A 24951-nucleotide genomic window follows, 5' to 3' on the forward strand; every position below is an offset into this window, starting at 1 on the left:
ACACTTTTCAAAAAATACTACTTTCTTATTTTTCGTATTTTTTTATTTTTACTAAATTTTTTTAATATTTTAAGCAATTTGTTTTTAGGACAAATTACAGACACCCCCTCGAGATTTGGTGAACATACAGATTCCCCCCTGAGGTTTGAGAAATTACATCCCACCCCCTGAGGTTTATATTTTCATAACAAATTGCCCCTTGAGATTTTTATTTTCATACAGATTCCCCCCTAATTTCTCCTAATTTGTCATGAAAATTTGACCCTCAGGGGTAATTTGTAATTTCTTAAACCTCAAGGGAGAATCTGTATTTTTACCAAACCTCGAGAGGGATGTTTGTAATTTGCTCTTTTTTTTTAACTTTTTAAATATACCTAACATAAATATACATAAAAAGTAAAAAAATTGTGAAAAAACCTTTTAAAAATTTACTAAATACCAAAAATACAAAAAAAAAAAGAGAGAGAATTTAATACATTTTTTTGTATTTTTATGTATTTATTAATTTTTTAAAATATTTTTTCATAAATTTTTTACTTTTTAGATACATCTAAGTAAAGTGCATCTAAAAAAGTAAAAAAATGTTTAAAATTTTAAAAATATTCACTAAAAACAAAAAAAAAATACAAAAATCAAAAAACTTAATTTTCAAAAAACTTAATTTAAAAAACTCAAAACAAACCAAACACACTTATTGTTTATTCATGGAGCAATATGTTGGATATTTAAAAAGAGAAGTAACTCAATTGCAATGCCTCCGTTTGGAAAGTAGGTTGACTTTTTGACTTTTTTAACCTGAGTTAAAAAGCTTAGTTTGAGAAAGACTTTTTGATTTTTTGACTTTTTTTGTGAAAGAATAGTATAATGATTATAGATTAGATATGATATTTTATTTTTTGTGACTAAAATAACTTATTTTATCTTTTATGACTAAAATAACCAAAAAAATCTAGAATAGCTCTTTCCAAACGGATCCTAAGAGTCCCGAGAGATCAAAAATCTCTCAACCTTAGCCAAACCCACACCAACTGTTACTAGTCAAAACCTAATGGACTGTGATAGGCAAAGCAAGTTCCTAACAAGCTTTGCCCTGTTTCAGGGTGATTCTATTTACACCCAAAAAATCATTCATACCCAATTTCTTAGTATTTCTTATTAAATTATTTAGAATTATAATTTACTCACAATACACTCTATTTTTTTTTCCCACAAATTATCATTCCACATAAAATCATAATTTATGATATACCCAAATAATCAACAAATCAATTCAAAAAAATTCCCCCATCTCTTCCTAGCTATGGGTCTCTCTCTCTCTCTCTCTCTCTCTCTCTCTCTCTCTCTCTCTCTCTCTATATATATATATATATATATGTGTGTGTGTGTGTTTGTATATGTATATATAGTATATATCATATATGGATTTCATTTGGGCCTCTTGAATTTTGTTGAGTAATGTTTTTTTTTCATCAAAGACTTGTGCTCTCTCCACAGTTGGGTACTTTATTTTTTCTCTAGTGGGTTTTCTTGATTTTTTCCCTCATGATGATTCTAATGCTTTCTATGACTTCATCGTTTCTAGATTTTTGTTTTGTGAAGTGAGTTTTCTATTGAGAGATCAACATGTTTCACTCTTTTTTAAAAATCTCATCATAAAGATTAGAGGATGACTGACAGGTTCGTTCTAGAGTTCTTTTTTTGGATGATAATATTGAGTTTTGGTGGATAAATTGGTGTTTTGGTAAGAGAAAGAAGATGAAATGAAAATAATTAAAATTTGAATAAGAAGATGAAAAGACTTGAATATAGGATGTACCATAAAAGGGAAAAAAAAAATTATTTTAGGGTTTAATGTGTCTTGTCCTTATTATTAAATTTACATGAGAGTATAATAGGAATTGAAATTTCAAAATTTTAATTGGGCGTAATGAGTTACTATTTGGGTGCAAATAGAATCACCCTGTCTCATGTGTAGCACAAATCTAATGTGAACCCTTTTATAGCAGACCCCAAAACAAAAAAAAAAAACAAAAACAAAAAAATTTGGGGTTTAGCTTACGAACCCCAAATTCAAGCACGAAATGGACATTTAGCACCACAAAGACAATAGAGGAGAATGGGGAAATAACACTAGCTAACCTACCAAAACGCATAATAATAATGACTAAATAAATACTATAAAATAAAAGAAAAAAAGAAGAGAAAAGGATACAATGGTTTATCATACTATACTTCATTCAACTTCAATTTATTTAAACAAAGAAACAATAAAAAGAACAATATAGAAAAAGAAAAAGAAGAAACAAAAACCTTCCAATTTATTTCTCAGACCCAAAGCAGCTTTACATGGTCAATCAACACCCACCACCAACTTTAACGGGTTGCCTGGATCATCTCCCAACTTTTTACAACACAACCACTGAAGTTTGGAATGAGCAACTGCCATAATGCAAAGAGGGATCAAACAGGTGATTTATAATGTCCTTGATGCAAAATTTATAAGCTCCTCCTGAAGAGACTGGCTATATTCAAGGTCATGAAGATTGCAACATATACTTTAAATGCGTGCAAGTTTTTTGTTTTTGTTTTTCTCTTTTTTTTTTTCCAGCACATGTTAAACATCATGCATATCCCTACACCCAAGGAGGGGAGGAGGAGGAGGAGGAGGGGGAGGGGCAGGGAATGTCATGGCTCAAGCCCATAACTTGGTGAGCAGGGGTTAGAATGCCCAACCACTAGGCTTACCCCTATCACTCAAATGTGTGCACTAAGGCCCCGTTTGTTTTGGGGTTAAATAGATGGGAGGGAATTAGGATGGAGGTGGGATTATTTAGTGTTGTGCTTGTTTGTAGAGTTGGGGAGGAGATTAGGATGGAGGAGGTGATATAGATGAAGGTTGGAAGGGGGATTGAGATGAAGGAGGTGGAGATGGTATTGAAAAAATAGTGAGAGGATTAGAAAAAAATATATATATATTTTATTTTTTATATATTGAGAATTTTTTTAAAATATTAATATTTAATTTTTTATATTTTTTTATTTGTTTTATTATTTTATATAAAAATAATTTAACAATTCCTACACTAACAACTATCATCAAAACAAACACAATTTTACTTTATCCCCTCACTATCAATCTCCTCCCTATTAATAATCCCCTCACTATCAATCTCCTCCATTCTACTTTTGAAAACAAACGGGGCCAAGTTGAGTTACTGATAGATGGACCAAACTCTACACTCCAAACCCTAAATCATTCAAGTTATAGGCCAGTTCATGTCATGTGAAACGGCCTGGGGTTGTAACAATAACAGAAACACCCAAAAAGCAAAGAAGAAAAAGAACACCCCCTTAGAACTTTTAATTAATTTCTCCAAATTGCAGCACAACACCAACCACACATTCTAAAGACACAGCCCCCTAACCTTGAAGGGGAACAGACAGAGTGTTGGGGGAGGATACAGAGAACCAACATTTTCTATTGCCCAATCTTTCAAAACAAGCCTCAAAACAACTGAGCAACTGAGCAAGATCTTTACAGAACTTTTGGAAAAGAACTACAAAAATCCAAGATTAATATCAATTTGTCCGTAACAATAGACCCCTTTCAGCCATAAGACCAAAAATCATAATTGCTTCTAACTGTTGGCATGGACCAGTTGGCTCAAGTTCTTAGGTAGCTTCTAATTTACTAGAATGAAGGTGTAAAGAATAGAAAGGTCATATTCCTTAGTATCTATATGAAATGGCCATCCTTCGCAATGGTTAATGACGATTCTATTTGCAATGAATTTTCCATCATTTTGTAGTGAACCAAACATAAGAATGAACATCCTACTAGATTGGTTATTCCATTCTACCTTCATTCCAATGAACCAAACACTACCTTAATTGGTTCTCCTATGTAACAACTGCTCAGGTAATTGTATTATATTAGTCACTCCCAGAATTATATATTAGTTAATATAACTTACAAATGCTCACCCAAACATCCCATTCTCACAGAGGTAATAAATGTTCACATAAATAATCATTTGAAATTGGGTTGGTCGTGGAAATTGAGATATGAACCTAGCATGGAACTCTTCATCACAAATTCAAGACACATTTTGAGTCCCACTAGATGGCCTCATTCTGAGGAGAAAAAGAAAAAAGAAAGGTATTTTTCATAAAACAAAATAATATAACAGAAAACAGTTTGTAATTAGCTTATTAGTTACCTATGCAATTGATAAGGATGCGATTAACTTTGTGCGCATTCAAATGGATGCAGGGTTCCTTCAGAAAATTCATGCATCCGGAACCGCTCCAAAAGTTCAAAGGGCCTGCAAACAACATCAGTAAATGTAAGAATTTATGTATTATTGATTGATGTTACAAGATTGTTGTAAGAATTTATGTATTATTGATTGATGTTACAAGATTGTTGTATTACAAGATTGATAAATTACAATTCCTATACAATCTATATATAGAAGAAAATGTGGTAGTAGGTGTAGTGGAGGTGTGGTAGTAGGTGTAGTGGAGGTGATAGTGGGTTAGGTGAAGTGGAGTGTGTGGTGAAGTGGAGGTAGGTGAAGTGGAGTAGGTGAAGGTAAAGATGGGAAATTCTAACAGCCCCCCGCAAACTCAAGGAGGAGAGAAACTAACCAACTTGAGTTTGGAGAGAGTAACAAAACAAGAAAATACATAAAAATAAAAAAGGATAGGAGACACGGTATGGTCGTGTCAGACGGTGGTGAAGACACTGTATGGGGTGTCATAACGTTGTAGAGGACACTGTATGGTGGTGTCAGACCGATGTAGAAGACAGTTTATGGGGTCATGTCGGACCGTTGTAGAAGACAGTTTATGGGGTCATGTCGGACCGTTGTAGAAGACAGTTTATGGGGTCATGTCGGACCGTTGTAGAAGACAATGTTGTGACAGTTTACGGAGTCTTGCTGGACCCTTGTAGAAACTAACCGGAATCAATGTCGGGACAGTTTACAGAGTCTTGTCGGACCCTTGTAGAAACTAACCGGAATCTATGTCGGGACAGTTTACAGAGTCTTGTCGGACCCTTGTAGAAACTAACCGGAATCTATGTCGGGACAGTTTACAGAGTCTTGTCGGACCCTTATAAAAAATCGCATCCTCAAAAGGTGCGCTCAATTTTTCAAAAGGCGTGCCATCAAAAGGCGTGCCCAATCCATAAAAAGGCGTGCCATCAAAAGGCGTGCCCAATTCATCAAAAGGTGTGCCGGACATGATGGCGAGGCACGTGGGCGTCTTGGCTTGCGTGCCCGTTTTGTCGGCTGGCGTCGCGCGATGCGCGTGTCTGCCTTGGCTATATAACCAAGACGAAGGCAGAGGCTGAGGCAGAGAAAAAAACTGAGAGAAACCTCTGAAAAATCCTTCGTGTTGCTGAGAAAGATAGTTCCGTTTGCTGAGAGAGAGTCTGTAATACTCTGTTGCCCAGAAAATAGTTTGTAACACTTTGTTGCCCAGAAAATGGCTTCATCGTCTTCCCGCGGGCTGCTCACCCTCTTTCCCGACCTCAATGAGTCAACGAGAGAGAGAACTGGTGCGGTGGCACTGGAAACTCAACCAAGCGCCCCGGAGTATACTCCGTTGAACTTTCCGATGCGGTCTGTGGAGCAAAGAATGGCAGTGCTGTCGGATGTGGAGGCCAATCAGTATACTTTGAAGGCATGTGTGGAAAGCATGACGGCGGTCACAAATTTGTCGAACCGGCTGCAGAGTAGGACAAATGAAGTGCAGCATTTAAACTCCCAGCTGTCTCTGCTCCAACGCATGTATAAGGATGCGCGAGCAGAGATAAGCGTGCTAAGGGCAGAAAACAAGGAGCTGAAGCGGAAAGCCACCGTGATGTTCCGATTTGGAGGGCCGCCATATGCTGCAGTGGAGGAGTATGGGGGAGTGATCGTGCCCAGTGGAGTGGGAAACACGGAGGCAACACCGGCAAGGGCTGCCCAGGACGGGGGCAAGAAGAAAAGACCGGCTGCAGAGTAGAGAAGGAAAAAATCCCACTGTGGATGTGGTTGTTTTTTTTTTTTTTTTTTTTTTTTTTTTTTTTTTTTTTTTTATGTTGGAAAATGGTGATCGGGGTTGATCCCGAGATGAATAAAATGAGTGTATTGTGCAAGTTCGTCGTCTGCCTTTTTTTTTTTGTTTTTTTTTTTTTTTTTTGTTTTTTTTTTTTTTGTTTTTTTTTTGTTTTTTTTTTTTTTTTTTTTTAATAATAATAATAATAATAATAATAATGGGAGACAAGCCCACATGGGTGGAATAGAAAAAACATGATAATTATGTATAAATAAAAGAAAGGTGAAGACAATCTGAGTGGGTTTGATTAAATAAAGAAAAGATGATGGTGTGTGCAATATAATAAAATAAACATAGATATATATATATAGAGATATTTTAAAATAAGAGAAGAGGATGATGGTCTGAGTGGGATGTTGGGTGGAGATTGGTTTAAAAAATATAAAAAAAAGGGTATGGGTATGTGCAAAAGATGGTGGCTGTTGGTGTCATCAAGAGTGTTGAGCAGAAGCACGAGCCTTTGTCAGCTCACCATGGCACAGTCTCTGCACTTTCTACTGGGCTCTTAGTCGACACAAATCTGGAAACTTCAATTCCCTACACTTATAGACCACCTCCAGCACCTTTGCGGTATGATGCAAATCTTAGACATCCTCGAACTCCACCAAGCAATCAAGAAAGTTGTGGCAACAAGAATGATGCTGTAGTGCATACAACAGATACAGAATCTGCAGAAGAAACAAATGCCGGCAACACCATGGAAACATCGGATAATGACCTCAAGGGATCCGACTCAAGGGATCCGACTGCAAAATGCAAACGGATACTGAACTTGACCCATCAAAGGATCTGGAGGTTGAACTTGAGAAGTCCGGTGAACTTAAAAAATCCGGTGAACAAGAAAAAAAGGATGAAGAATGGAAGAGCCTCGCAAGGACGAGTCTGCCGACAAGAAACTATCGCCCACGGATCTTGATGAATACACGCTTGACAGGTTCGACGCTCCTCCGTAGCTGACGCAAGATTGAAGGAGAGACAGAAATTTGAGTAAGAGAAAGAGAGACGGTTAGTGTGTAGAGGTCCGGCGGGCGGCCAAGGCGAGGCTGCCGCCCGCCGGGGAAGCAGAAGTACTAGCTTCTTAAGCTTGCTCTGATACCATGTAAGAATTTATGTATTATTGATTGATGTTACAAGATTGTTGTATTACAAGATTGATAAATTACAATTCCTATACAATCTATATATAGAAGAAAATGTGGTAGTAGGTGTAGTGGAGGTGTGGTAGTAGGTGTAGTGGAGGTGATAGTGGGTTAGGTGAAGTGGAGTGTGTGGTGAAGTGGAGGTAGGTGAAGTGGAGTAGGTGAAGGTAAAGATGGGAAATTCTAACAGTAAAGTATATCACTAATGTTAGAATCACATAGAGGGCAGGTACATGTAACTCCAAGAAGATGAAATGAACAGAGAACATTGTCTGAAATAGAAATTCGGCCTGAGCAATGCACTTGGTCATCGTAACCTGATGCTGGCAAGTGTTATCCACCCCCAGCCCAGTGGCGAAGGTTTGAGTGATGAGAATCAGCCTTTCCACGAAAAGAGGGATTAAGATTACTTAACTACTAATTCTCCCAGACCCTGCCGTAAGTGGAAGCCTCATGCACTAGGTACAACCTTTATTTTTCCAACCCTCAGCAGCACTACTAAGGGAAGACTTAATTATTACAGTCCAAACGCCTTGTTCACAACCCCATGTAAAATGTATACTCCACGAACGATGAGGGTTTGACTTAGTAGTCTACATAACTTGAATTATCCACATGACATGGGAAAAAATCAATAAAACATCCTAAGGAATCTTATCATTTGATAGTGTAGGTCCATTTTGTTGCGTGAATCATTTCTATATTAACTAATTCAAAATCTGTTCTTTGGTAAAAGGGCACTTCCTGTGTTGCTCTGTTAATCAAGGGTAGTGGGAAGGCCCAGAAGGGTAAAACTACAGACAAGGGACAAAATAAAACAGCCAAAACATTTCTATTTTCCAAGAAACTGAAACAAAACATTACTAGGATACCAAAATTTTAATGTTTCCACCAAGACATACTGCCACTCTCCTAAACATACTGAACTTGTGAATTGTATAGATACCTATTAGAAATATCCAACAATGGCCTTTCCTATTTACCTCTTTTTGTCCAAAAAATAAAATAAAATAAAACAAATGACAATGAAGAAAAAAGTTAAATTTAATAGAGAATCTGATAAACTTAGCTTAGCATATGGGCAAAGTGGCAAGGCATGCATATCAAACTAAAGAGGAAGTTTCGTACAGCATTAAGACCAGGCAAAATCCAATTTTGCGATCATGAAATGCGGAACTGAAATAACTCTAAACGATGACTTGTGAGAAGTTAGGGGAAGCTGAGTAGAACATAATTGAACATTAATTAAGATGGTTTTCCATGCCTAACACAGAATGAGCTGCAATATGAATCGTGATAAGGTGCTGCAAGGAAACGGAAAACACTACATAGGATGTGAGTTGAGGTGGTTAAAAAAACACATATTAGCACATCATCTAAGTGTGTAGGATTTGATGTACAGCGCAATTGCAGCCAAATGGTGAAAATAACTTGTGTTGACGAATCTAAACAATTGAAGTTACCGGCCCAGACGAATAGAAATTGATTCACGGATAAGCTGCAAATTATCTAATAAAGATGCAGCACACTTGTAAAAGACATATAGAACTTCCATTAACATCTTATATAGAAGCAGTGACATTTGCAAAATTATATTAATATAAAAATAACATCTCCTCAGTCTGCACAGAATTAAGAACTTCATAAGCTTACAGGATCATTTCACGATTATGGCATAGTCTACGCTGATTGCTCTCCATAGCTTCCAACACATTATTATTCTCTGGTCCTGCAGCTCCAGCAGCCACAATGGAAGGTTCCGAAGCAGTTGGAGTCCAAATCTGGAACAATTGACTGTTATAATTTGATAATTTAACCTCAAAGCTGCATGCAACCAAAATCCCCTTCATCATACTCACCTTTATGGTGTTATCAATTCCACTGGTAGCCACAACACAATCAAACGGATGGCATTGCACACAGTTGACAACTACAGGGAGAAATATATGAGACTATAGACAGCAAAAAAGATTAGTGAATATTAATATATTAAATGGATGACATTGCACAGAGAAATATACACGATTATAGACAGCAGATAAGAGACTAGTGAATTGGCAAAACATTTTTAAGAAGGGCGAAAAAGAAAATTGCATTACCAGCATCATCACCAACAAGCACCTTTATTAGCCTACCAGTTCTCTTTTCCCATATAAACCATCTGCCATCATCACTCCCACTAGCAACGTATTCACCTACAATAAAATGAGAGCACATGTACAGAGATTGATGACAAAACAACCTTGGTTACCAAAACGAACTTTCATGACATCAGCATGCCAACCAGATTAATGATGATGCTATTGTTGAAAAAAAAACAAACAAACAAACAACAGACTTGTGGATTCCTAACTCCTGATAACTTTATCACCATCAGATCAAAATCCTTGGATGGTTTCACCAACAATTAAGGAAAAGGCCAGGAAAGTAGCTTTAATTGGTGCCATAAACCTTGAAATGCATTGAGTGCAAATGTAAAAATAGTAGATTTAATAAAATTTTGAAACGCAAGCTCATTCTCTTGGCATTTACACAGTCAGGTAAATAGTGCGGTGTGGCAATTGAGCACCACAAAAATACATTTTCTTTATGGGAAACCTACACTGTAAGTGGCCACACAATTCAATTAGTTCAACAGTTATTTCAGTGAATTCTTTATTAACGGCATTCAACTTGCTTCACATATTATAAGAAAGTATAGAAGATAAAATGTCAAAATGAAAAAACATACCTCTTTGGCCAAGAAAACTGGCTTGCTTTATGTCTGTCCCCACATTACAGTGGCCAACATATCTCTGCTTCATATCTATCACCCCCTCAGACTGCAAGTACGAGCACAAGCATAATGTAATTATCATGTAATTAACAAAGAAAAAGATATACACAATGTAATTAAGGAAAAAAGAGATAAGGTTTAAATTTGGAAAACCCAAATAACAATAAATTTTTTCATTACTAGCAAAAATAAAATAAGGTAAGCATTTATATTTAGTGGGTTGTGTCAAAACTAACATAACTGTATATGTAATCTATTTCAAACTTCTATTAGTTTTCCAATTTGTCAAAATGCTTGGGTTGAGATCAAATGTAACATGTATATCACTCTCAACTAAGGTAATTGAGTTTCGGATATTATTTAAAAACAAAGAACTTTCAATTCATTGTTTCTAAAGTACGTAAATAAAATGGCAAGTACACTCACAAGACAGCTCCAATATTTTTACATGGATTCTTCTATTTCCCGCAAAGTACCTGTGTCCACCAGACATGACAAGGGTAAAGGAATGGGATATGTGCCCAACACCCCTACCCAATTTAGACGCTTGGATCTTCTATTTTTTACGATGTTCGAAGAAGAAGAGACTCACATTCACTAGTAAAAAATACTTCTAGCTTCTCACATGGACAAGAGAGAAATTCTATATTTTTCCTAAATTCTATTTAATTTCAAGTGTATTTCTACATAATTTACAATATCTTATTTTAGAATATTGTACAATATGCAATATATATGTGTGCCCATGGTGTGTCCCCGTGCCCATATCAATTTTTGGATACATATCCCAATATCCTAAAATTTAAGTTTATGAAGTTCTAAAGCTTAGACATATCCGCACACCCAATATTTATACTCGAGTCCATGTGTCATAGTATTTCCTTACAAGGAATTCCAGTTCTATGACAACAAAACCCAGAATGCTGAGTGTTGTTTTATTTTGTGAACACCCAAAATTACATATAAATCCTCTACAACCATAAAGATTGAAAAATTCAAATGTCATATCAAAAATTAAAATGAGAAACCAAACCTGATAAGTTGTTCTATCATTTTGAGATGATGACATTGGTGACCCACAGGAACCATTTGCACGACCAGTCTCCATAGCTGTATCGCCTCTTCTATGAATTCTTAAATTCAAACTCCCATGAAGAACATTGGGTTCAACATCACGCCCTTCATCACCAGATATTGATGTTTCAAAATCCAACTCCAATTCCTCATCATAATCAGAGTCTTCTCTTTCAGACCTCGGACCATCTTGTGAAGCATCACTATTAGCCTCTGACCGGTAAAGTATGTCACTCAATGATAATACTTTTCCAGATCGAGGGTCAGACTTAGGCGCTCCATCATTTGCCTTGTTATTCTTTTCAGCTTCAGCTATCAATGCAACCATGCAGATAGGGTTAGGATATTTTCTAAATGAGAGAGAGAGAGAGAGAGAGAGAGAGAGAGAGAGAGAATTTATTAGAATTACAATGTCCATATCAAGTGATGCAACTTTTCATTGCCCATTAAAGAATTGAAAATTTAAAAAAGGCTAAATTACACTTACCTCACCTGAGGTTTGGAGAAAATACAGTAAGCTCCACAAGTTTAAAATAATTGCAATGAACTCCCTTAAGGTTTTAATTCACATGACACTTAGCCTCCTTTCATCATTAATTCATTGCATCGGGCTCCCTTAAGTTTTGAAGTTTTGATGTCATATGGATAGAAATATGATGTTGTCATCTTTTTAAACTAAAATGTATATTTTAACTTGTTTATATTTGTGTCTTCACACCACCTGCGTTAATTCTAGTCCATTTAGCCTTATTAAAAGGAAAGTTAGCATAATTATACCAAAATTGGGGAGCTTGTTGTATTTTCTCCGAACCTTAGGACTGGTCAATGTAATTTACACACCCAAAAAAAAGGGTTAAAAAAACATTGTTTTAGCAGGTCACAGATAATTAGATTCAAATTTGATATTCCTCATCCATCCCTCCAATTCAGACACCACACCAGTACTTTTCCAATTCAGACACCACACCAGTACTTAACCAGAGCTGATATGTAAACATAGCTACAAACCTGCAGCAAGATGCTTTTGTATGTTCTCCAAAGTTGCTGCAACTTCAGAATCCAATGGTGCCATTGATTGAGCCGAAATAGCAAATTCTAGAGCTTCTTTATATTTTCCCAGCTGCAAGAAAGCAACGAAACACCAATCAGGAACTGAAGTTGATCACGGAAAGCACCAAAAAGCAGGTCAGTTTTAAGTACGGAGGAAGGCTTAGACAGCCACACATTTTCACATACAGTGCCTTCTGAAAAATATGGACCATAAGAAGAGGCCTACATAGGTCTCACGGTCTGGAAAGTGCAACTACAAAGACCATGTTGAGATATTTGTGTGAAACTAAAAATCATGGGAAAGCTCAAAGAAATAAAGCACATAATATCATGCTAGGTTTGAAGTCAATAGGCTCAAAAGAAAATCAAGTAGTTGATCAGTCATCAAACCACATGTAACACAATATATCTAATCTACGTCTTCACCAAGCAAAGGATTGGGAAAGTCCAATTATCATGTAACACCTTGAGTCTGAAAGGAAAATGTTAATTAACTTGATTGCATGACCAATCAACTGTTGGTCAAAAAAATGCCCCATCTGCAAAGCACCTTCATTTTCTTTTTAAAATTTCAAAGTTCTAGCCCATTTAAGGAACCTAAACCTGGATGTAGTGGCTAAAAATACGAACCAAAAAGACAGCTGTAACTAAACAAGGTGTGCCTATGCATAGAATTTGATTGTTACTGCCAGCTCAAGCTCCAACATGAGTGCCCACTGCCTAGGTAGTCAGAAAGTCAATTTGGCAATTATGTTGTGAATCAAGTCAGTTTGTTTCCCAATTGTGGTAATGTTGATGAACCTACCTGCAACAAAGCTTCAGACTGTATGTGAAATGCCCTAAAAGAAGAAGAATTAATCCTCCTAGCTTTGTGGCAATCCCTTAGAGCCATATAAGCATCATTCTTCCACTTCCGCTGAAAAAGATAACAGATTAAACAGATCCAGTACTAAAACACTACCAATGAGCTGAATTTTGAACTCTTGAAAAAAACAGTTTGTACTAAACCTTGAGGAACAAGGCTGCGCGGATGCATAGACACTCATGCATTAGCACAGGTTCAATCTCATGACCATGAGCATCCAAAACCTCATTGCAAGCCTCAATTCCATGAAAATAATTTGTATTATCCATTAAGGATTTTTCTGCAATTTGAACCAATTTTCTGCACTTCTCGTGCTGTAGAAACTGCATTAAACTCCAATTATAGAAAAGTAAACTATAGAAAGCATCAAATTTACTTGAAAAACAAACCCCTATAACAAGACCATAATAACAAGTTTACTAAATGAATAGATCAGGGAAAATATTCACACCATGGCAGAGACATTTCTTTTTAAATGAAAACCATTTTGCAGGGCACCCAAAATTGAAGACTGCAATTCTACTCCATTGAGTGTTGGACTAAAGGTCATAATCTTTGAAGCGTCTGCTGACGTATATTGCATCGAAGTACCACCAGCTGGAAATCATAACACATTACAAGTGATTACAGCAGCTCATACATTCTACTTTTTAGACCTTACAAAAAAGAAAATTTCAGCTGAGCATAAATTGTAATAAGGCGATTCATTGCAGGTGTGTCACAGCCTGTGTCTCGCCACCACCAACCATTTGTGAGTGAGTGGGCGCATGCGTGCACACAAGTTTGAACACATGACAACAAATATTGGTATACTCTATGAAAAGAGAGAGTCATCTAGAAATGTAGCTCATAAAAAGCACAAATTCATACAGAATAGTAGTAATTCTAAGTTCTTTATAACACCAATAGAAAGATGAGGAACAAGAAAACAAAAAATCATCTCGTAAATGTTAAATAACTGATTGCATCAGATGCGAAAGTTTCGTAGTGAAAATACATACCATTAATTATTGAAAAAAAGGAAGGAGGTGGGTTGTGAAAACACATACCATGATTTAAATCCATTAAGTAAACATGTTCTCCACTATAACTAAGGAGAACCTCTTCTCCATTTGGACTAAATGTAACATGAGTCAGGTGCAAGCTAGAATGACCCTGAAAAGAAAAGGAGATGATGTTAGAACAGCTATAATGCTGCTTCCATTCTAAGAAACTCTGTTTTCTTCTTTTCTCCCCATCTCAATTGCATTGATAGTTACTATTCATGGACTAAAAAACAAAAAAGAAACATACCAAAACGCCTTAATACATATATAAATATTCTGATGAACTGGAAGGACCAATAACTTCAATTTCTAACAGCTATAGGGGTTGTTTGGTGCTGCTTATAGTTTTTTATTCTAACAATCTGTACCAAACACAGCTTCTGCTTAAAGCTTAATAGGCAAAAATAGCTTAAATGTGCTGAAAAAAACTGGTTATCTCGAAGCTGGGAGAGGGGCTTCTGCTTTTCAATTATCAGCTTTCATCCATAGTGACTATTTACAAATGAAATAATGGAAAAAAACCTAAACATAGATTTCTTTTACCATAAGGGGAAGTCAAGACATGTATATGTACACTTATGTCTCAATTTAATATAACATAACAATAAGTTAAAAGACGCAAGTTGATGGTATTCAATCACAGTGAAATCCACATGCCAAGGTTCTAGTTTTAAAATTTTCTTTTCCCACTTCTAATTGAGAATGTCAGACAGTTGAACAGGTTTCTACACATTGGCATTGTACATGAGCAAACCATCTTCTTATCTATCAACTTATCTTCAATTAGTGTTACTCTTACCATTTCACGAATGTATTTTTCTGAAGTCATTCCAAAACAACAAAAAGACGTCAAAATATTCAAAAACCTGTACTACCTAACATAGAAACATATAGGATTCAAATATTATGTGAAAACTACACACCTTATTAGATTTCAATCAATAAAATATCCATGTCATCTACTTTTTTGTCCCACGTCGTATAGACTTCACAGATTGTGAGAGAGATTAGCTAGATTCCAACAAAAAAACAACTCCGAAATAAATATACCCAAAAGCCAACTACCCTTAAAGCATATAGTGTGGTATTTATATAATTAAGAAATTGTGACAAAATAAGAAAGATGAACTATAATTAAGAAATTGTGACAAAATAAGAAAGATGGACTATGTAATAGTGCAAATTTTCAACCAACAAAGTCTGTAAATCAAGCATGGGGCCAGTAACAAATGATTTGTAGCATTATAATAGTACAGGAATTGCAGACAAACTTGATCAGAAAGATGCATTGGGCAGAAATAGTTGACACAAGGAGGTGGTGATAACTTCTTCCGACAAGATGAGAGTGGTGGTAGCATCCTTCTATCATATAAACGAGCAAAGGCATCACTGCATGTATTCACAATGAGAAGTCAGCATAAACAGTAAAGGAGAAGTATGCAAGCAACTAAATGCTCCATGAAGAGATACCTCCCACCAACAAGGAGCAAATGAGGCCTAGTGGAACTTATATCACAAGATTTCAGAGCTAGTAGCTGCTTAGGAGGATCAGCTAATGACTTCTTTGCCCCACATCGCAAGTCAAGCTGCCATCAAGTACTAAAAATGTGAGAACAATAATACTGAAGGATGTCAACTATCATGATGAAAGAAAAGAAATTCATGTATCAACAATTTCAATCCAGATCAGAAAAACGATGGAACGTCATTAGAAGAACTTCACAATGAGATGAAAAACTAAAATTTAGCACTCACTAAAACGTTACGACATTCTTGATGAGATGATCTAGCTGGTGGACAAGATGAAGCCTCTCGAAAATCATGCTGCCTCAGAGTCCCATCTTCACTTGCACTCCATACAACATTTGGATTTCCAACTTCCACCTGCAACAGGTATAGAAGTAACAAAAACAATTCCAGGTAAAAGCAAGAATTGAACTTTAATATCAATTGTTCAAGCTCAGTTGTAGCACATTGATAAATCTCCACTAGAATAGGTCACAAAGAGAGTACAATGAGAACATACAGCTAATTTTTTCACTCTCCTACTGTGGCATTGAAACACTGCTGATGGACTAATATCATATTCATCAGGTCCCCTACCCCTTAAACGAGACAGATTAAAAAGCCGAACCTGCAATGAATAAAATAGGATTTAATATGTCCAAAATATTAAAATATTCAACTTCCTGTGAAAACCATGACAATAAAAATGTTCAATTCATCATAACATTACTTCAGCATCTCCAGCACCAGAGACCACTAATTCATCAGAAGTTTCAGGGACAAATTTTGTACAGAATATATTGGCTGAATGCCCAGTCTCAATAGAATGCAAAAGCTTCCGGCTTGAATAGCTATAAATGTTGACCTGCAGCAAAGAAAAACATAAAATAAGATGCATGCATACACACCCCAAGACATATTTTGATACCGTAACTTAAAAAAAAGAAATGATACACTAGGCCAAAGATTCCAGTCAAAAACAAAGACAAATCTTTTTTTTATTATGAGTAAGAACAAAGATAAATACTACTTAAAGACAATCATTAGTGCTTTGAGAAAGTCTCATCAAATTAATTATAAAAGTAAAAGAATTTGCCGAAATTTATGGCAGAGTTTAATTAAAACTCCTGTGTGTGTTAGAGCATTTATCCCTGCAGTTGCTTATTCTCAATCCTAGCAACACTTATCACAAAAAAGTAGAACCACCGTGATTCGAACCAAGAATAAAAGATAAATACAATTCAAAAACGAGCAAAGATGCAAAACTATAATAAAACAACTATATATATACATATATATAATTGCTGGAATATTATCTGAGAGTTTAACTACAATTCCTGAGTGTGTTAGGTCATTATCCCTGGCAATTTACATTCTCAACCTCAGCAGCTTTAGTCACATCAAACCACTATGTTTCCAACTTATGTTTATGTGTATGTGGAGAACATGTTAATGTGAATAAACATTAACAATTTCATAAAAGAACACTAATGCATATTTGGTTCCTCAAGGGTAGGAGGAGAGAGAGAAAGAGAGATTGTCGGAAACTCACACTTAATGATGCTTAACATAAGTACACTCAAAGAGAACTATCACATATGATTTAGCTTGTGTAGAATTGAAAAATGGTTGAACCATCCAAATCAAAATGGTTCTTCATAACGGATTCCCTCCAGCCTTCACACGTTCAAGGGAACGGAGACAAGGAGATCTTCATCTCTGCTTTTTTGTTTTGTGGAATAAGCTGAGTAGGATGTTAGGCAAGGTGGGGCACAGAGGCATGAATTGCAAGTACAGATTCAGGGCAGGCCGCAGGAGGCTAGAAGATTGACAAGATCTCAATTTCTCACCAGGTATTCATTGATGTCACTGTCATTATTCTACGACACCTTCAACAGGTAGTGGAGAGGCTTTAAGGGCAGATAAGAAGAAGCAAAGTGTATATAAGGAAGGCCCATTAACGCTCATTAACAAGACCTTATCAAGCCTCAAAACATGTTTATGTCATTATTTTACCATTCCTAGCTAAAAGTTGCAGAAAGCTCTAAAGCCAAGGGTAACTAGAATATTGACAATAAATATTTTTATTTTTTCAGAGTATCTATTACACTTTGTTATCCTACATTTTATTGAAATGCATTTCCAACTTCTTGTTTCTCAGGTTATTCTTTGTCATAAACACCTCGTACTAACATTTAATTGATACTTCTTTAATAAAAATTCAAATGCATGATATCCTCACAACAATCCACCCATTATCCAGCTCTAATTTTTTTCTGCACACACAAGTATTGCACAATGTGTTAAGTTGATTGCATGGCTTACTACTGAACTCCCACTCCAAGAAAAATAATATGCTGAACAAGATCACCAAACCATTTATAAGGAAGCATCATACTCGTGTATCATCAGATCCAGATATCAGGAGTGAGCCTTTTGAGTTCCAAGCCACAGCATTCACACAACCAGAATGCCCCTGTAAATAAAAAAATTATAGTTCAAATATCAAGACCTAAAAATATATCAATGAGTAATTTCTTAGTAAATTTTGCGCGGAAATCAGCCTTTTAACACATGAGAAATGTTTCCACTGAATACAAGGGAAATGTTGATCGTGCAGTCAGATGACTAGAGGGTTCCTAAAAGATTTTTTTTCTTCTTGAAAGGTCGTATCTTGAACTATGTAATAATGTATCTATAGCCGTATATGTAGATCTAAGGGTCTGTTTGGTAAACATCAAGCTGATGTTGTCCACAAATTTTGAACAACCTATTCAAACAATGAATCCATATATGTTCATGTTCTTATAAACTTGTGTTAATTGCTGAAAGTAACAATAAGTTTCCAGCACTTTTTAGTTCAATTTTTCCACAAATTTCAAATCAATTTTATTTTCTTTCCATGGATTTGGATTTGGATTTGGTAAAAATTATTGCCTTCATTTTAAAAAAATAAAATAAAATTTTATTGCTTAACAGCATAAAATCAGTTGGCATAACAACTAAAAGCATAAAACAACTTAAAGGATTAACAAAAACCACATAATATTAGCCCAAAAATATAAGATGCATCATATCAGATTCAAATTTCAACAACTAAATACATTAAATAAAAGAGTGTTCACAATAAAGCTTTGGGCCCTTTGGGGACCTTATCCATTTACACAAGTTTGGGGAGCCACAAACAGTTGCTTATGGATTAACTTATGAAATGGCAAGGGTAGAAATAACTTAGGGTTAATTAAGTCAAGACAACCTCAACGATTAGTGAAATCAACCCGTACATTTTGCCCTTCTCAACCATAAAAATCGTACAAATATCCCCTTATGGAGGGAGGGGGCATTTTGATAATTGACAGGGTCAAAATGCACAGGTTCATAGATAAGGGAGGTAAGAATATTTGCTAATAGTTGGGAGGTCTTAGTGTAATTAACCCAATAAATTACAAACTTGAGAGAGAGAGAGAGAGAGAGAGGGAGATGGCCCTACTGTTGTTCTAGCTCTGGTGGCATTGACCATAATAATGGATCTCCAAACCAAACACAGCAAATTTGGATTATTGGAATCCCAAAATTAACAAACATAAACTTCTTGACAGCTTCTATTCATCAGTCAACTTGACTGAGTAAACCTCGCATAGTGCTAATAGAAGGTGGAGTAACAGTTATAGAAAACAATATAGTAAGTCAAGGGAATTTGTGTGCTCCTAAATTCTTGTCAGTATTTGCTAGCTAACCCCTCCACTCAATATTTTAAGCTACAAGTTAGTCATTCTTGGGCTCACTTCAAGCAGGGCCTTTTGGAAGCTAACTAATATTTTGAAAGAATCTGATTACCAAGTGAAGAAAAAGGGCAAGCGATGCAGATAATGAAATGAAACAAGGAAAATAAAAAATGACACAACAGAGAAGTAGAAGCACATAAATTAAAATCATTTAGGCTGTGTTTGGTTGGAGGATTTGATGAGGGTAATGTAATGGAAAGGGAAAGGGAAAGGGAAATAGAAAATAAAATTCAAATTCCAAGCTATGTTTGGTTTAGTTGGGAAATAGAGAAAGAAGAAAGGCTAAGTGAACACAAAAGACAAAAAGTAGAATTGTATTTTCCCCTCACTTTCTTTTCTCTTGTGTTTTCCAATATAACCAAACAAAAAGTGGGATTGCAATTTCTTTTCCCCTTTCCATTTTGCTCATCAAATCCAACAACCAACCAAACACAGCCCAAGGAAAAACCAATATATGTATTAAAGTACATGACGAGTCAAACCTCCAATTGTCTTTCCATCGAAAGCCTTTGTATCAACGAAGAGTGCATTTGCAAACTGCGACCAATGTCCTACAATAAGATAATACATTAGTTATTATAGCAAGTAAGCACTCACTCTAATCAATCAAATTACATTCCATCCACGCCTCAAACTACAAACCCGATTATGCTACAAACAACATCAAAAACAACAACAGTGAAACAACTATTGGGCTTATCTTCTTCAACCAATATAATCTCATGCAAAATTCAAAGACAATCTACACACAAGTTTGGATAAACTTAATCAGTAAAGAAAGTTGCAATTTCTCAACCATGTGGATGAAATTTGCAAACACAATGAATCAAACTGGAGAACATGGATTAGAATCATAATCGATGGATATAGAATTCGATTAATTGAATTTCAAGTAATAATCAGTGAAAAGGGACGAGTGAGTGAGAGAGAAGAGGGTTAGCATACGTGGCGAACATCGAGAGTTCGTTTGTCGATCAAGTCGGTGATGTTACCATCGTGAAAGCAGAGTGACTCCATTGCTGAATGAAGCTTCGAGAAATCACAAGCATACAAACCCTAACTCGATCGATTGAGAGATATATTGATAATCTGATCTCTGTATTCGATCTGTCACACCTAATTTTTTTTTTTTTTTTCTTTCTTTCCTTTTTGTACAGAGAGAGCAGAGAAGAAGAGAGTCGGTTAGCTCAATCCGTAGACGCTTGCCTCTCTCTTCGCACCTCTTTCTCATTATTGAGCTGAGCGCTAGTTGTATATATATTTTTTGTATTTTGTAATTTTAACGCACCCAACACGAAACGTCTCGTGGGCCGCCTGGCCCACTTCTCTTTTCTCTAGATATCTACACATCTCTGTGTGTAAAAGAGGCCCCTTCCCCTGCCCAATACTGGGCCCATAAATCCTAGGGTGGGGGGCTGGGCCGATGTGTTTGGAGTTCGGCCCAACACAAAGGGAAATTGAAAAATATTTCTTTTTTATTTTTTAAATAGGTAAAGTATATTTTATAGTCTTTATTGTTTTGATTTGGACAATGTTACCCTTAAGTTTTAAGTTCAATTTCCATTTTATTTTCATTCAAATTATTGTGAATTTTTTACATGTACTTTTCATTTTATGGATATGTTTTATACAATTATAAGTTTTAACGTTTAATTTGGATTAATGCACTAATAAAACTAAAGTTAGGACTCATTTTACTACAATTTATAAGCAAGTTTATAAACTATGTCACAACCCTCTAATTACGAGTTAATTACGTAATAGATATAGATCACTACGTTATAAAACTCTCTAGTTAAATGCATAATATTATCGTCTTCTTCTTTTTATTTTTTATTTATTTATTTTTTTTTTTAGAGAGATCAAGATTTTAAATATAGTCAAAATGGTTAGTGTAGTTAATGTGTTACTTCCTTACTAGACGAAATATTAGGATTTGTCTTCTTATTACGATATACAGTTTCTCCTTCTCTTATTTTTCTTTTCTCCATTGTTAAAAAAAAAAATGAAAGAACGAAAGAGTAGAAAAGCCAAGAGCATTGTCTGGTGCACCAAATCTATCCAACCACTGCCATTGTCAATGAGTTGATTAATGCTTCAAACTGAATAGATGTGTGAGTAGCAGTAGTTGCTTTGAATTGGTAGAAGGGACTTAAATAAATTAAGTACCCTCTTTTCAGTCTCATCAAAGTTTAATGGATTGAATGGATTTTCATGTTTGTCGTTTGTGTTTCAACAATGTGATTACGCTAGTTAAGCAAGAAAAAAACATATTATTTGAGAAATAAGGTATCGTTTTGTAACAATTACGTTTTCAATTTTCTATTTATATTTACAAAAAATTTAAAAACTCAAATAAAAACATGTTTGGTAAAATTTTTTATTTATAAATCAGTAGTCTCAGTTTATAAATTTGGCCAAAAAATGAAAACACAAAAAATGTGTTTTCATTTTCAGTTTTGAGTTTTTTTTTTTTTTTACCACCCAACACTAGCCACCACCCGCCACCATTTTCCACCACCGTCTTCCGCCACCACCCCCCACCCCCACCTACCACCCACCTGCCACCACCACCACCCGCTACCCACCTGCCACCCACTCGCCACCACCACCACCACCACCACCCACTTGCCATCCACCCGCCACCACCCACCACCCGCCACCTACCTGCCACCACCATCCATCACCAGCCACCTGCCACCACCACCAACCACTCATCACCTACTCGCTACCCACCTGCCACCACCACCCACCACCACCACCACCACCAACTCCCTACCACCTACCACCCGCCACCGTCACCCACCCAGCTACCTACCCGTCACTACCCACCACCACCAGCACCCACCCGCTACCACCCACCACCGTCACCCACCCATCCACCACCACCACCCACCCGCCACTATCCGCCATCCGCCGCCACCACCACCACCTCCACCACCTCCACCACCCACTCCCTACCACCTACCACCCGCCACCGTCACCCACCCAGCTACCTACCCGCCACTACCCACCACCACCCGCCACCGCCACCACCGCCACCACCCACCCGCTACCACCCACCACAGTCACCCACTCATCCACCACCACCACCACCCACCCGCCACCACCCATCACTATCCGCCATCCGCCACCACTACCACCACCACCCACTCGTTACTACCCACCACCCGCTACCGTCACCCACCCACCCGCCACCACTACGCACCCGCCACCACCAGCTACCCACTACCGACTGTCACCACTTTCCACCGCCGTCTTCTACCGCCACTTGCCACCACTTGCCATTTCTCACTCTTTTTTATATTTTTAAAAATTTTTAAACATTTTGTCAATTACCAAACGCGTTTGTAGTTTATGTTTTTCTAAAAATAAACAAAAACCAGTTTATAAATTTTTTTAAATATAAACTGAAAACATAAACTTTACCAAACACATCACTTATGTTTTTTATTATTATTATTATTATTATGTCGACTTTCAACTAAAGAAAAAATTTACCAAACAAGTTTCGATACATTCACAAGCCCTCAACAAACACTAACTATATTATATATGGGTATTGACAACCAATATGCATCTAACTCTAACCCACCACATTTTGTTATTTCTGCAGGCCACTATTTTTTTGGTTTTGTAGCGTAATGGACCCAAGCTCAGCCCACAAGATGGCTTCTAACCCAACCCACCAAACCCATGCCAACATTGGTTCTCTGAAGAACAGTAGCTTGTTTTATACTGCAAAATGAGAACTGGGAAGTTCAAATGAATGGATCAAAACATGGTCTCCATAGCAGCACTCTTTGTCCTAGTTAATCAACCATCACTAGTCTCCCATGTCAAGCATAGATGCTTATTTCAAAATTCTTACAAGATCTAATAATTCTAAAATCACATTTGATTACCTCCATAGGCAATGGAATTAAATTGATCACACAAAAAACCATGTTTAGCTATGAAAAATGACGTGAGAATTTCTCAAAAGGGTGAGATTCTCTTTAAGAAGCTTGCTAGGTCAAAAAACAATTTTGTTCCCACTTTACCAAAAAACAGCAATTCTATAGTTTATATAATGAGAATTTAAATATAATTTCACACATCTAATCTCAACCAACTAAAGCGAAATAAATATGAACAATGAGAATTTAAATGTAATTTCATACATCTAATCTCAACCAACTATAGCAAAATAAATATGAACAAAACACACGCAATCAATCTTATAATTCCACCCTAATACACATTAGAAATTCTATCCCCCAAATCTACCGTATCCATAAGCCCAATCAACCTACATACCCAAATATTTTAAAACATAAAAATAAAAGAATTCAGGTATACACTTGGCCTAAAAGATGTGTCAATAATCTTTTTTTTCTTTTTTCTTTTCTACGAGTTGAGATTTGATTGTGTGTGGGATTGCAAACAAACCAAGCCGAGCTGAGCTTTGCTAAGCTCGAACTTGACTCGTTTACTTATCGAACTCTTTTATTAAGTTTGAGCTCAAACTTGAGCTCGACTAGATAAGAAATTAAGCTCGAGCTCAACTCAATAAAAAAAAAATTTAATATTATTTATATTATTTAATGAAAAAATATTATTTATATGTTAATATATAAATAATATATTTATACTATTACAAATATTATTTACACCTCGTTTGGCAAGTGACTATTTTAGCTTAAAAGTCAAAAAGTCACTAAAAAAATCAAAAAGCCAACAACTTCTACTAAAAAGTCCAAGATTCTATTTTTTTTTCTACTTTTTACACATCTTTTTGTAAAAAAACCAAAAAAGTCATCATTTGAGATGATCTAAATAAGTGTACTTTTTGACTTTTTATAAAATATGAATTGAGTATGAGTTTGGTTTAAAGTGATGTGTTAGAGAGGTGATGTGACTTAAATAAGATGATATGACTTAAATAAGATAGTGACTTTTTGACTTTTTTAGATCATGCCAAACAAGACCTAATTTTTTTTACCTCATATTTTAACCAAAAAGCTAAAAAATTACTAGAATAACATGTTCTCAAACGAGGCCTTAATATATAAACAATATATTTGTTATATAATTTAAATAAAGATAAACGAACCAAACTCAATGAGCCAAACTTATGCGAACTCAAGCTCGACTCGTTTACTAAACAAGTCTAATATTTGAGTTCAAACTTGACTCGCTTGCTAAAAAAGTTGAGTCGAACCCAGTCCTTAACTAACCGAGCCAAACTTGTTAATGAACAGTTCAATTCATTTGTACCGCTAGCGGTGTGACAACACAAGATGGAAATGTGCCCATCCATGAACGACACACCCCTTCCTGCAAATGAACTTTCCCTCTCTTCTACCAAAAAAAATGCAAAAAATGCGGCCCCACCTCCACACCACACCAACTCCAAATAGAAAGGAATCACACGATATATATAACACATACATACATCGTTGTCTCCTATTATAAATGCGTGCATGCGACGTAACAACACAAACATAAAGACAACACCAACTCCAAACACACAACCCCCCCCCCCCTTCAAAATTACACCCAATCCAACCAACATTCCCATCATCAAATAACAACCCATTCACAACCACTAGAAAAAAAA

At 36.1% G+C, this 24951-nt stretch overlaps 1 protein-coding gene and 1 long non-coding RNA gene across 5 annotated transcripts; one reads left to right on the top strand and one right to left on the bottom strand.

Annotated features, from left to right (window-relative positions):
- Positions 1 to 2158: 2158 nt before the first annotated feature.
- On the bottom strand, positions 2159 to 21047 carry ASG2 (transducin family protein / WD-40 repeat family protein). Of its 4 annotated transcripts, none has more exons than XR_014365013.1 (20): positions 20295 to 21047; positions 19832 to 19900; positions 17963 to 18040; positions 16295 to 16429; positions 16085 to 16192; positions 15814 to 15942; positions 15529 to 15644; positions 15330 to 15447; positions 14062 to 14167; positions 13464 to 13609; positions 13156 to 13326; positions 12953 to 13063; positions 12106 to 12217; positions 11057 to 11409; positions 9979 to 10069; positions 9347 to 9442; positions 9107 to 9199; positions 8901 to 9028; positions 4221 to 4325; positions 2159 to 2439 (listed from the first exon to the last, which is right to left on the bottom strand). XR_014365013.1 is itself a non-coding variant. In XM_028222567.2 (20 exons), exons 1-19 carry the CDS (start codon positions 20364 to 20366, stop codon positions 4244 to 4246), a joined length of 2292 nt encoding a protein of 763 aa, XP_028078368.1. In that variant the 5' UTR covers positions 20367 to 21047; the 3' UTR covers positions 2159 to 2439; positions 4221 to 4243. The 4 variants fall into 4 exon arrangements, 2 of the variants coding, with proteins under 2 accessions (XP_028078368.1, XP_028078367.1); XR_014365012.1 differs by having other exon boundaries at positions 13156 to 13335; XM_028222567.2 differs by having other exon boundaries at positions 9107 to 9177.
- Positions 4208 to 7631, top strand: LOC145823000 (uncharacterized). Its single transcript, XR_014365014.1, has 2 exons — positions 4208 to 4346; positions 7443 to 7631. It is a non-coding gene; the product is annotated as an uncharacterized LOC145823000 (long non-coding RNA).
- Positions 21048 to 24951: the final 3904 nt, after the last annotated feature.

Source organism: Camellia sinensis, chromosome 3 (genome assembly GCF_055761805.1).
Source record: "Camellia sinensis isolate YWXY chromosome 3, ASM5576180v1, whole genome shotgun sequence".
Lineage (NCBI taxonomy): Eukaryota > Viridiplantae > Streptophyta > Magnoliopsida > Ericales > Theaceae > Camellia > Camellia sinensis.